At 42.5% G+C, this 14,403-nt stretch overlaps 1 protein-coding gene across 8 annotated transcripts in view; it reads right to left on the reverse strand.

The window, feature by feature from the left end:
- LOC135934018 (pseudouridylate synthase RPUSD2-like) overlaps window positions 1–14,403 on the reverse strand; it is a 179,111-nt gene that overhangs the window by 62,205 nt on the left and 102,503 nt on the right. For 7 of the 8 annotated variants that reach the window (XM_065475513.1, XM_065475511.1, XM_065475510.1 and 4 more), the window contains one exon: window positions 9,449–9,574. The exons of the other annotated variant lie outside the window; for it this stretch is intronic. In XM_065475513.1, coding sequence (XP_065331585.1) covers window positions 9,449–9,574 — 126 coding nt within the window. The remainder of the gene's footprint in view (window positions 1–9,448; window positions 9,575–14,403) is intronic. 8 annotated transcript variants of the gene reach the window in all.

The raw sequence follows: 14,403 nt of genomic DNA on the forward strand, positions 1-14,403 counted from the left end.
GTTCGAACTGGCGAAATGCTTTCATTGCGAATGTAATGCTTTTGTGTGCGCCACAGACCAGACTTTCTCGCTCCGCAGGAGAACAAAAACCTGCACCGCCGCGTGTATGTGATTAAAATTTTAAATAAGGCCCGGGTTTTAATCTCGATTCCCTTTTGCAGCCTCGACATAGATGCAAAATTTTTGCCGGAGCTGCTTAAGCAAAGCAACAGCGTCAACACAAACTCAATTAGCATAATTACTCAATCTGTACTGCATAGGGCGAAGGGAAACGCAGCGAAAACAATCTCTATCGAAGCAGCTCTCTCGCTAGGGCCAGATCATGCAATTTGGATGGAGCAACAACTTTGGACGGCCAGGCCACTTCCCCAGCGATTTGCATTTTGCCAAGGCTCGATTCGAGCACAGCACACAAACAGACACTTTTGCCTCAACCCGTCGACGGGGGTGGCTGGCTGGCTGGCTGCTATGGCCTGCTCTGGACGCGATGTTTGCCTGCGAGTTTCTCTACTTCTTGCGTGTGTTGGTGGATACCCGGCTCTTGTGCTCGTGTGTTCCAAGCAGAACAACAAAAGTGAGCAGCCGACTTGCATCAATATTGAGGCGCCAGGGGAGCAGCCGACACGCCGCAAAAAGGTGAAGTCATCCAATTGGCTCCACTCGGGCAGCCGCAAGCAGATAACCAGCTCTCGAGTTGGCCAAATCAACACCTGTGCGGATTCCGCGAATTAAAGCACACGAGAGGAAAGTTTCAGTTGAGTGTGTTGGCTGGAATATCAGCCGACCGCAATTCGACGCCGCGTACTTTGCACAAATGTGAGCTGCCTCGCCGATTAAACTTAATTGCAGCACGAAACCGCTTCTAAACTAGGTTTGCTTTTGGGACCGATTCCACTTCACTTGTCGTTAAAACTTCCAGCTTGATGATTAATCCTTTTAAGGATCCAGAAATTTAAGCATTTTTAGCCATGCTTTGATTGGAATTCGATCCTGGCACACAAGCCTCGCTTTTACTTTCCTCTTTGACGAAAATGAAGCGTTGAAATTGTGGGAAAAACGCGAGCAGGGACTGGAAAAGGCTTGTTAGAGGCATGTGCGCGCTCCATCCAGCTGATTGGAGCCGCTGTTTATCCGGCGAGCGCCTCGGAAAACAAAAACCAATCAGGCGCACGGGAGCTTAGTCCAGCATAGCCTGTCCCTCGCTGATTAAAAAGCTCAATTAACATGAAAAGTTTGAAAAGCAGTCAGGCCATTAGGAAGATAAACACAAATTCTGTCCGGGTCCGATCAGCCCAGCGAGCTCAAAGTGCTATTTCCTCGAGCTGACCTCATTTCGATCGCTGGAGCGGAGACGTAATTAGAGACTGACAAATAAGTGAGACACTGCTGTTAAATGAAAGGGCTGAAATGCAAACGTTGGCGATGTGTTTTGTATCTAACGCTTTGATCTGGAAATTGGCTTCGCTCGAACTTCATGCCAATTGTCCTTTCGAAGGAAATGTAAAGGTTCTGTAAACCTATTTCATCGCATATATCATGACTAACAAGTATTACATATATTAGTTCAGAAGTGTAAAAAAATGCAAAGTATTTCAGCAAAAGGTGAACTGGCACACGGACAATGAGTGAAAGTGGAAGCACGCTGCACGGTTCAAATGCCTGCCATTTAACTCGTACCAGCAAGGTGTGGCTGATGCGAATTCAAAATGCGACCAACCAAACTCAACTCAGTCTGAATAGAATGAGTTTTTAGGGCTTTAGTGTACCTTTGATCCTCGCTGCTGAATAACAGCACCGGCTCGCTGTAAAGGCCAAAACTATTTGCAGGTAATAAAGCTAATCCACAGGCTTGCCGTTGGGGCGCCCAATTATTTTCGATTGTGATTGCGTTTTATTGTATCACGCTGAGCAGCGGGCTGTTAGAAAGCACGTGCGAGTGTTATTCACTCCTTGGTCCAATTAATTGTCCAGCGAGGGCTGTTGGATTGGCTCATACCACAAAGTTTGCAGTCAAAACTTTTGCGTACGATTCTGTGGTACACACTTTACTCCCTTCGATCTCTACGCAAACTCTGGTTATGTATATCTTAACCTGATTATGCCACCTAGTTCTCGCCCCCTCCCCCCATGAATTTCTGGATTCCCTCAAGGAAGTCGTTTGTTTATGTATAGGGATGAGATTGAACCGTGAAAGTTTAAAATCACAGGAAATGGTCTGGTGAATATTTATTCATGAGGTCTCTGAGATTAAGGTATTGGAGTTGGGAATCCTTAAGTTTGTTTTGCCCTCCTTTAATATGGTTGGATCAAGTTTTGTCAATGCTGGCTTCTCCTGGCTACTAATTTTCTTCCCCGTGCCATGAAACCAAACTGTAATTTCGTAGAAACGATGCGCTTTTCTACGATGTTGTGTGTCCACAGAACTCAGTCGTGCAATAATTAAAGTTTGCCTGTCATAGCATGGGGTTAATTCCTGCAGAAGTCCTTTGAGGCCCTTCCCCGAATTCAAATTCCGTCAATTTGCCGCGTCTCATTTAGGGCGGGCGGGTGGTGCTGGTGAGTCAACACTGGCTCGGCCAAATTGTGCTCTTCGGGTGTATATTGAGAGCGTCGCAACGAGGCCGTAAGCGCACGAGAGGCTTTTCAACGCGCACAATAGCAGCGAAAACGCAATAATCTCGAACGAAGTGGAATACAAACAAGACTCGCTGAGTCAATCAACTGCAGCCGACGACGGCAGTCATTTGAATTTAAAAGCAGGTCGGAAAATCAAGACCGAAAGTTTAGGGTTTCAATGAGATTTTAGCATCACATGCAACTTTCATAATATATATCCTTCAGTTAATTTCATACAAACCAACAGTGAAATTGATTTAAAAAATGCAATTTAAAACGAGGAAATTTTTGAAAATGGTTAGGATTTAGAGAGTTATATAACTTAAAATGTGCAAGTTGATGTTGTTTTTGAGTTGATCCTGCATAAATTATGTCTGGAAAAGTAAAGGACAAAGCCCTTGAGATGGTGGTTGTTTGAGTTTCTGTTTGAAATAAAATACGCGCAACGGCGGCTGTGCAGTCTACCTGTGTCAAGCAGTTTCTTATGCAAACAATGCTTTTAAGCTTTTCTAATTCACAAGTCCTCCAGGGAGCAGCAGGCAGTAACGATAATTTGAAAGCAGGCACGCATGCAAAACCTGAGGAGAAAGTTGGGGCGGACTAGCCAAAATGCGCTTGTGATTTTACATGTATTTCGACAGTTCCTTTGTTTCGTTCCTTAACTAATTACTTCTTTTTTTGCTCATTTTATCCCTCCTGTCCGAGGACCAGAGGACCAGGAAGGGCGTGCACTGCACTAGCACGAATGCTGAAACCCGGGTCCCAATAACACCGCGAACGGATAACATGGGCGCACCAGGCCGCACAGGGACCCAGCCCACTCAAGGGCCACTTGCCTCCGCACCGAGGACTGCATTGAAACGCTAGACATTCGTCCCGTGAAGCCAAATCACGCATGCTGGAAAGGTGCGAACCAGCAAGTAGCGAGTCAGCGCCGGTGCGCCTCCCAGCCTGTTGAGCAATTTGAGCATTTCGAGTCACTAAACTAACCACTTTTTGCCATCTCCGACATTGGGTAGCCAGTATTAGATCTCCGAACTGCTCTAATACCTCCCATTGCTTTGACACTCCTGATAATGCCTTAACAATGCGAGCCAATGGGCTGGTATCATTACCGCTCATTCCAATTTAAATATATTATAAGACGAATTCATTGTAATGAAATGGAATTAAGCTCCAAAAATCCCCTCATGGCTCTTCAGCAAATTTATTTGAAGAAAATAGCTTGGAAATGGAAATAAATTTGGATTAATATGTCGTTCGCTCAGCCAAATTATCAATAAGTGAAAATCAGGTTTTAAAAAGCATTCGTTGGTAATGACGGTATTTTTAGACTCCGAGATTGCTATGCTATAGTGAAATCGGAAAAGCTGCGAGTCACTTTTAAAAAGTCTGTTTGGAAATCAACGAAACATGAAACAGGATACATAAAAAAATTAAATACCAGCAAGATTTTTTCATAGGAAAGCAGTGAGATGAAAACTGACAATTTTCAACATAAAACATGACATCCAAAAAGCTTCAAGCTACTCTTCAGCAGGAGCTGCTAAAAGCAAAACAATGAAGTGGTGCTGTCAATAAAAATGAATAAAAGTGATAAATATCAAATTTGGATAGCCGTTCAAATTGAAAAATGCCTGTGCCATACGCTTAAAATTACACGTTCTGCTCTGCATACATGTGACTTTTATTAAAGAGGCCCTTTGTTTGAAGAGGTCTGAAGTTGCTGAGCGTCGTATTTCAAAGTGGCCCTTGCCATGCTCAACAGCGAAATTCCTCAAGCTCTGCTCTGTTCTCGTCGATTTTACACGCGGCTGTGTAAAACGTGTTCACAAATAATTTATCGCCGGCTACGGTCCGCCGTCCCATTTTAATGGATATGCTACACGATTTTGTACTCGAGTGGAGCGCGGGTAAAAAAGGGAACCGCTCTGCTCAGACGAGTACGATGGCGATGGGCTTACCATCTAAATAAGATTGATTTAAGAAAGGGAAACGCGCCAGCTATTTCTAAACACCACCGTTTTGCCCGTTACACAATAAAAGAAAGGCTTTCACGACCTTTAGGCTATTTTGCCGAAAGAAACATGCGTTCTTGTGTTTGATTGTACACGCACTCTCGTTTGGGACGAAGCCAGAGGCAAAAACCTTTCAAAAAACCAAACACGTTGAATCGTAGCAAGTGGGCCAAGATCAATATAAAATCTAAGACCCTTTGGGGTTAGCTGATTTTTGTGTACTGGCCAAATCTCATTTAAAAGACAAAGCGAATAAAATTCATCTGAGCAAATTAGCCGCACAGCACGGACGCAGTAGTTGTTTTAGGAATCCCTCGGTCCATTGTTGCCGCCGGCAAAGTTCTCGGTTTGCACCTGGGCGTCGGTCCTGTCCGTTTGTGAATAATTAACGTCCCTGGAGCGAAATTAGGCAAGCGGCGGTGGCAGCAGGAACGAGATGATGAGAGGATGGATGAGGCTAGGCGAGCGCGCGCGTTTAATTATTAATTCACGTCACACATACACGCGCCGGGAATAAATGACCGTGGCATTTGATCCCCATCTTCGCCAGATGGGGATCGCATTTTGATTGAGAGACGAGTCAGTCGGGCGGTTGGGCGAGTGGGCTGCATCTCTCCATGCGCGCTACCTTCCTTCCGGCTTCCCGTTTCCTACCGTCGACCCAATTATTGACCTCTTAAAGGAGAAGAAACAGTAGCGTTTTACGTACTTGGCAAAACCTCTTACGCGGCTCTGATGGCGAGAGGGACACGAGACAAAGGACCGCTTATATGGCGGTGGTGCTTTGACCTTTGGGTCGAGTTTTGTTTATTTAATATAGTCGGTTTGTGAGGGCAAGCAATTTCATGTTTACACAGAATATACTGGTTTCCCATTCATTGACCAGGTTTATATTCATTGCTCGTGGTAGTTTGTCAAATTTAATTATCTCACGAAAAACTCCATGCCTAATAAAATTATTTTTAATCCAAAGATTTTCACAGCTACCAAAAATCGTTTAATTTGGAAGAGATTGGTTGATTATGCTATTCCGAATAAAGTTTTCTCTCGCCAACGGGTCTAACAACACAGATTGATGGAGATTTAGGGGGCTGATTGTGAAGTACGCAAAGAAAAGGTCTTTTAAATTCTCCTTTTGTTCAGCTCTTAAATGTTACAAATAATGCGGGTTCGGGCAGAAGAATCCGACCATTAGCCCGTGGGTTCGACCAGAAGTTTCACTTAAACCTGACAGATCGGTGCTGTTAATGCATTTAGCCGCACTTACTGCCACCTGAGGAGACCGATGCTCAGCACCTAGCGGGAGAAACGCGATTTTTTAGTGCCATGAATCCGTGCAAATGGAGTTCCGTCGGCCTCGAGTGCAGATTCGCAGCAAACTGCTGTCTTTTTGTAGCGCACAAGTCTTAATCTACTCAGGCAGAGCGGCAAAAGTACTTCTCGTTATTACTCCGGCCCGACACCCACGCTTCACGGTAAAACTTTTCCTTCCAACTTTCTTCTCCACCCCTTGCCTGGACAGAAAAACGAGAAAATAAAGTGCGGGGGAGAAGCCTAAATTCGGCGAGTGCTTTTCCCTGTTTTGTCAATGCAGCCCCAACCTTCGATCCGCTTCACCACGGATATTTATAGTTTTACTACCGTCTAATATGATCCTTGCTCGGCTGGGAAAAATGGAGCAGCCAGCTTTGCCGCGCGGAGAAAATACGATCGGTGCAGCTAGCTAGTATGTTGCACCAAGAGACGCCACCACGGTGCTTATGCCCGGCCGGGCGACATATTTACACCGGGAATTTACTGCCTGCCAATACTCTAACAGGTTAATATAATATATTATGCTTTGCTCGCTGCACCTGTTCCCGGGAAAATGGAACGCGTGCCGGGTTTTATAGTTTTCCACGGCCGGATTACGTGTTACGCTGCCTGTGGCAAATTAAACGTGCCGCTGAAATTGCACTTCAAATGAGAATGGTTTATGAGACAGATTGTAACATATTTCTTGATCAGGCAGAAAAATGTACCAGCTTGGTGAACCACTACAACTAATTTGATAACAAAAAATCTGACCTTTCGGGAAAAAATCCTTGATTTCGGTTATTAAATTTTCCGAGTATTGAGTATTTCATGAAATAAAAAAATTTAAATGACAACAATATTAAAAACAGGAAATTCTTATTTCATGTTTATTCTTCTGTATAATACCAATTAGCAAAAAAATAAAAACCGAAACAATACCGGTATTTCCTGGTCAAAATGTTGTATTTATTTAAAGAAACACCAATGGTGTACAACAGATATAGACATGCATAAATATTACAGTACACTAGCACGCATGAGAGTCAATGGGATCTTCTTGCATTCCAAAAAGTGGTAGAACTTCACATATTCATCACAGTATACACATTTGCAATCGAAACCGGCCTTACAATGATATTTCTTGTTAGTACAGTAAACATAATGATAATCGTGACAGGCGTGCCTGGTGAAAACATGTCTATTTAGAAAACAGGCATTTTTCCAGCCCGGATTATTATTGTGGAATTGTGAAGGCCTTAAAAGTATCTTTCACCTGATTGACGAAAATTTTTTCATAAAATTTGATATAGTTATTCTGACAGAAACCTTTTTGACAAACAGTTTCTCGATCTCGGGGTTTTACTGTAAAAATATTTTTGGCATCAAAAACAGTGTTGGTCGCCCAATGCGGGGGGTGTCTGGTCAAAATGTTGATTTTTTTTTTAATTCAACAGGTATTTGTAATTTATCATAATATTCTCGAAAATTTGATATTTTTTGAATTCAAATTGTCGAAAATTTCGACTGGCAAATAAATTTAAAGTTGGTAATTTGAATATATAACCTTCTGAGCATTAAAATTGAATTTGCTGGATTGAACGATTCTTCTCTACGGTAGTAAATTCTCTTCCTCATGAAAAACTCAAGAACCTGCATTGTTCTCTGGAGGATATTACGGAGTGATCAGCACACAATCGGCTCAATGGAATTGCATGGAGTATTTTTTAATTCCAGCGTCGCAATCACGTAAATGCAGCGCCGCCATAAGGACAAAGCGAACCATTCTGCACCGCCGTGACTCACTTGAGGGTCCACAAAAGAGGCAGCAAATAAGCCTTCTCGTGCATCTAATGGATGGAGCGGTTCATTTGCACGTGTGTGCAGCGACTCTGCGGGTGCAGTCGAGTGATTTGGCCTAATAAAGAGCTGAACATGCACAAGCCTAATGCAAACTGTCAGCCTGGTGATGTGCAATCAAGGGCTGCTGCCTTAATCGCGTTCTCATAACACAATATTTCATACACCCCGCCGAGAACAACTTGATTCCGCGCACTGTGTTTATCTGGTGAGCTTGCCTGCCTGACGTGTAATTACACTCGAAATTGATTTGCATACTCGCGAGCTACGGGGTGCAAAAACAGTACTTCGCATGCGATAGTCAAACTTTCCGCTTTTAATCACCAGGTTTCAGCTGCCGCGCGTGTTTGCAATAATAATTCGACGCCGGGTTTATGCTCTAATTTGCACACAGCGGTGCTATAAAATTTGGGGTTGTTAATTTAGGAGCGCTGCTGCACATGTTTATCGTGGTTAATGGCAGGGAAGATGCAAAAAGAAGTGCACGAAGGAGCGGCAAGGGGCTTTTCTGTGCACCTCGTTTAGGTTGGAACGGCAGCTTGCATACATTATGCGTGGAACATGCAAATTGCTTAAAATGACCTAATTACTTTTTCATTCGACGGAACATAATATAATTAGGCAGCATGCAATTTCAGCCGTTTCATTCACATGAAAAGGTAATTTTAGAAGCATAATGAATTCTAAGAAAGCAGAAAGATCAACTGAAACACGTTGTCGAGAGCAATAGATATCTGCCGTAGTAGTTTTGTCATTCAATGAAAATATCCGAGAAAATTTACTAAATTTGAATTTTTTATTTCGGTTTGGCCCTTTTTGAATTGTTGCAACAATCAACTCTAATTATCGCTTACTGGAAATATCAATGCAAATACACCAGTTGTCCTAAATAATACACTTTAGTGAGGAAATGGGAAATTAAAAGACAAAAATCATTACATAGTACCACTGTAACTCCTTGAGGGTTCAATTAAAGCCAAATTTTAACTTGGTACGCTGTACATTTTTAACGAAAATTGCTGCAAAGTTTAAGTGCTTTTTAAATGATGAGCTCTGTTTCCCTATTCTAAACAAATCTTATATTTATTTCATTATAAAAAACGTTTCCCCGTTACAAGGTTGGAAAGATATCGTCGAGAGGCATCAAAATCGGCTATAAAAACGTAAGCTGATATTTTTAGAAGAAATTGGCCATATCTGAATTTAAATTTAAATGAGGAAATTACTACAATACATAAATGTACTGTATCCAGTTCCTCATTTGATTTTTCTATATTATAGACATTTGAAATTTTTTTCCTGCAACGATACATTAAAAATGATATGGTAGAAATTCATATATGCATTGGCAACCTAAATATCGGCTTACTTTCACACAGACTAAACAAATCTGTCTGCAAAACTTGACGGAACATATCATCTGGTATACGATTGAACGATTTCGTCCATTCAAAGAAGCGTACACACAGATGTTTTCCGATTATACACTCTTCCTTTCTGACAAAGCTCCTTTCAAAGGTGTCTTCCCCCGAAAGTAGCATAGTAAATCTGGTGCGGTTTTCTCGACGCCCGCGCCGCGCCACACGCAACCCAATTTTCCGCCTCTGAGGTGGACCAGAATGCCGAAAAGGCGACCGCACCGAACCTTAATATGCACTCACCTTTTTGAGGTCACTGCTGGTGTCCTCCTCGGCCTTGCGCTTCTCGCAGGCCGGTGACGTGAGGCCCGGCGAGCCCTCGGCCGAGCCTGGACTTCCTGCGGCAACCAAAGCCACACCTGCCTGCTCCTGGAACACAACAAGACGTCGGGGTCAGCCAAAATTTATCGGTAGTAACGTGCAGCTCTGGGGGCCGAATCATAATTCTTCTGCCCGAGATTAGTCAGTTGCCGTGTTTCGCTGGAATTGGGATTTATGTGTATGCACGCGTGTGTGTGCACATTGCTAAAGCGGGGTGAAGCGCACGGGGACCCGAAAGCCTAATGGTGTTTGAGCGCCATTGTTAATTATGCACGAAGCCTTGGTCCTAATGCACTGTGCCTGACTTGCGGCTCCGATTGGAGCGAATCCTCTGCCAGCTACACTGATTCCAAGTGACGATTCGACCGGGCTTTCTATGAGCACTCAGCATTTAATGCGAATTTTGTAAAAAAGTTCCGCTGTGACCTTTTTCATTTTCTCGGAAAATGAAATATTTTTGTTGCATAGCCAGCAGCCCTACACTCATCCCATGGTTACGTACTTTCCCGCAGCGGAAATTAGGCAGCGGATGAAAGAGCGCTGGCCGAAAAATGTGAATATCGACTTAGCACACGGATAAAAAAAACTGATTTCGCCGGCACGGCAGCCCACTGGCCCGTGAAATATTACCATGTGATGCGAGCGGTTGAATCAATTTAATGAATGGCAATAAAATAATCCTCGTGATTCAACAACGCCGCCGCCACCACCAACACGAGAGGCAGAAGTTTTTTATCCCGGCACAGAGTACAGCCATCGGTGAATCTGCGAAAGGATGAATTCAGTGAGGTATGACTACTGCGCCGAGTTTCCTCGGCCTGGTAATGAAGCCAGAGCGGCGAAAATTTATCTCTGCAGCCACTCTCGTCAGCAGCTAGCGAGTTTGAACTGCTGATTGGAAAATTTTCCAACGATTGTCGCCTTTCTGCTTCATGGCGAGAGCAATGCGACGTGTAGGGCAAACTTTTTTATAAGGTACTCTCGGCACTTCAATCAACAGTTTGCCTATGATTCTTGCCTTATCATTTTCCTGATAGTGATCACAATGCTGACATTGCTGATGGATCGAAGTTTTGCAATAAGCGATGATACATTGTGGAATTCTACGCGGACTCTGTCAGGAGTAAAGTTTACTTATTGTAAGGGATTGATATTGACTGCGGTCATAGATTTGAAGTTTTTGATCATTTCATCTTACCCAACAAGCAGAAAAGATAATATTATTAAACTGACCAGAACTTAAAATTGAGTCGTCCACTTCATCAGGAGACAAACTAATTTGGTTAAATTGTTGAGCGAAGTTATTAAAATTGCACCGTAGACCGTAGGCAAGACTGTGAAAAAATCTTCCGTGGTCAGCAAATAATTATTTGTTAGTGTTCGCGGCTCATTGCGTATGAGAATAATTTGAATATTTTTTATTATTTTTTGTTTGTTCTGTTGGCTTTTTCTTACGATAATTTCATTTTCTTTAATTTATTTGACAATAACTTTAAAAATTCATTAAAAAATTAAAGAGTTTGAGTGAATGACAATAATTCGACCTCAAATTCAATTTCAACTTGTGTTTCATTGATGTCGCGCAGAACTCCAAAAATTTGTAGGATTTCTTTTGCCTAGTTTAACTTTAGAGTACTTTGCACTTCAGAGGCTACTCTGCTCTTTTGTTTAGTCCCAGTTGTCCTCGTGAAGAAGTACATTTTCTCATCCAAGGGAGTAATTTGCTAACACGAAGTCATAAAATCGGTTGCTGGCCTTTGTGCTGTGCACATCGAGGTTTGCTCGCTGGATTGCTCAGAATGGACAGACTTGGCGCTTAATTTACTACATAGTGCTCAAGGAGTTGGCCGCACAGAGCTCAAACTTTGCTTCCTTGCCGGCGTGGTTTATGCGTGTACAGAGGAGAACTCTGACTCTGAGCACCTTGCACGGCCCTAATGAATATAATGAAAAGCGAGCGAGAGATTCAGTATTTTGGCAGTAGTAAACTTTGGTGAAATGAAGCCGTGAAATCCACCAGAACTAAGGGAGCTCTAGGACTTAAACGTATATTTGCCATGACAATGACTAATGACAGCTCAAATTGATCCGAGTTTTTATCGCGTTAGAGAAGATGTGAGTGTTTGCTCAACTCCCACATCAATGCGGTGCTTTGAAATGGATGTCGCACAGAGCAAACTTCCCGGCTCTGGTGATACACCTCCAATAAGCATAATTCAAACTATGAACATGCACAGCAGCACCGCAAGCGTAACAACAAAATTAGCGCGGGTGAGAGCTGAGATTCGACACCTGCTTGGTATGCAAATGAAACTCGCATCAGCCGCCTGGCTTGTGCATACCTGGCGGGCTGCCTGCCCACTTATCAAGTGGCAGACAGTCGAGTTGCATGTGTAATTAGCTGAGCAGACTCAGCACGGGATGAGACGGTCTCTTCCACTCGGCCCTGATCGTCGTGGCAGCAGCAACAGCGGCAATAATGACGCCAATATGGTTCTAATGCACACCTCCTAATGGCCCATAGCCGCGCGTATGCATATAATGCGCTATTTATCTATTGTCGGGAGTGCGGCGCCCGCTGTGTGTTTAATATGAATTTGCGAGTGTCCGCGAATGCTCTTTAACTCACTGCAATGCGACATAAATGACACGTCCGTCGCATCCACCCGTGTGTGGAGTGTAGGTCACACACGGCGCTCACGTCGCTCGTAAAAAACGCCCGGCTGACGTGACTCAAACAAGTACATTTGGCCTAATGTAGTTTTGATATTTCACGTGCGACGCGCCCGGTCCAAAACTTAGAACGAGGACAACGCGTGCTCGTCCAAATTGGCATAAATGATTCTTTGGCCGCTTGCTAAATTAGCCGTTTGGCACGTTTGAATGAAGATGATCACGAACGATCGAACCTGTTTTTGCCCATCACGTTTCACTGTATTAAGCTTTTAATTTTTGGTGTGGTAGAGACACTAGAGACACAAAAATAGCTACCGACGGACTTAATGCACCAAAATGTTTGTTTTTCGAGGATGGAAATCTTCTGAATTCGTCAGTTGAGATAGTTGTACTATCGTTCGGAGCATAAGGCACTATACCGCGTTCATTTACAATTTTTTTAACACTTAAATTAATTCCCCCAATCAAAGTAAAATTAAAGTACTTAACTTAAAGATATTTTGTCTTGAAACGTGTTTTTTTAGGCTTCTACTGCGATTGTCTGAATTAATTTTGGATTTTTGTGCACCATTAAATAAAATATTTTAACGCCATGAATGCACAGCTGAATTCCCAGTGCAATTATACCTGAAGATTGTGAGTAGTAAGATAATATTTATTCAAGGGAGGGTTTTGCTCAATTTTTTAAGAGCTTAATTCCATTTGCATGCCTGAAAAGCGTGAATCCATTTTGAAATTTAATAGAAATCAGGCGATTTAACGTTGGATTTTTAAATCATTTTCAGCTGTTTACGTGTGTGCAGAGATCATACAGTTGCAAATCGCGCACGTGCTTCAAAAGCACGCGTGTTTCCAAACGAGCGAAGCAATCCGAGCGAGCAAACTAACAGGCTGGAATTAAAAACAAATCGGCGCCGCCTGCAAGCTTCCGCTCACTCGGCGCCAGCAAATAACTTTTCATCCCACATTCGTTCGCTCGGCAGGCAAACAAAACGAACGTGAACAATCGCCCGCTAATTTGCAGCAGTCGTGCAAATTCCTGGCTCTTACTCAGCCAGTTGCCGGTCGTAGAGGAGATCAATTTGATTGTGTTCATTGTATTAGAAAGCTGAGAAAAGCACCTGATTTCACTGTTCAAGCTCTTCAATTGCAGCATATTTGAAATGTATTTAAATCACTAATCATGAAAACTATCACTTTTAAGATATTGGATCACAAACTTATATAATTATATACTTTGATGATCGTAGCAAAATTAATTTCTTTAGTTTTTAAGTTTTTCTACCATTAATATATATGTACTTTTCCAACTAGAAATTTTTACGAAAATAACGGATGCAAGTTTTTGCAGAATACACACAAATGTTTTATGAAATTTCGTTATTAAATTTGTGTTTCCTCTTTGTTTGCATTGAGTAAGATTGCGTTTCTGTTTCTTCCTGATTGCCTCTAGACCAACAAAAGCTTGCGCTTTCAGATTAAGTCAACGCGCAGCAAACTCAAACAAAAGCGCCGATTCCTGCATACTGCCCGCCGATAATGATAGCGTAAGATTTAATGCCAAAGCAAACATTTTCTTTTCACCGGCGCATCCTTTTGACACTCGCATTAGCTGCAAAGCTCAAGGAATTCTATTTGCAGAAGAGAGTTGGCTTTTAGTACAGTATGTGCATTGTTCTGCTGAATACTGAGTCACAGGGAGGGGTCAACTCAAGCCTTTGCAAAACAGCTCTGCTTCGCAGGGTAAAGTTTTCCTTCCATATTGCATGACAAACTTGGATTTTAACCGCGTAAATTAAACTTTTAAAAGTAAGAGCCGGTTAAAACTCATAAAGCGCTCGCGTGTTTCTTGACAATTAGTTACACAAAGTGCACCGCCTTCTCAAAACTAGCAATTAAAAAGTTAAAATGTTCAACTTATTCAAAATTTCTTCAAGTCTGCAAAGTTCAACGCACACATATCTCACATTCTAGACTCTGTGGGCTAGACGTATCTATCTATCGCTTTTGTGTCTGGAAAAAACACTTTTAATGATCAAACAACGAAGTGGCACGAACAGCCATTATTCAAAGCACTTTAAATCCTCTGGCTGAAATCGTAAAATCACGGCAATGCTATTATGTAAAAAATCTTTTTAGCAGCTCAAAAGAATCGATTTGATGTCTTTCGCTTCATAAAATTTCCATCAAAAGTACTTTTC

Source organism: Cloeon dipterum, chromosome 1 (assembly GCF_949628265.1).
Source record: "Cloeon dipterum chromosome 1, ieCloDipt1.1, whole genome shotgun sequence".
Lineage (NCBI taxonomy): Eukaryota > Metazoa > Arthropoda > Insecta > Ephemeroptera > Baetidae > Cloeon > Cloeon dipterum.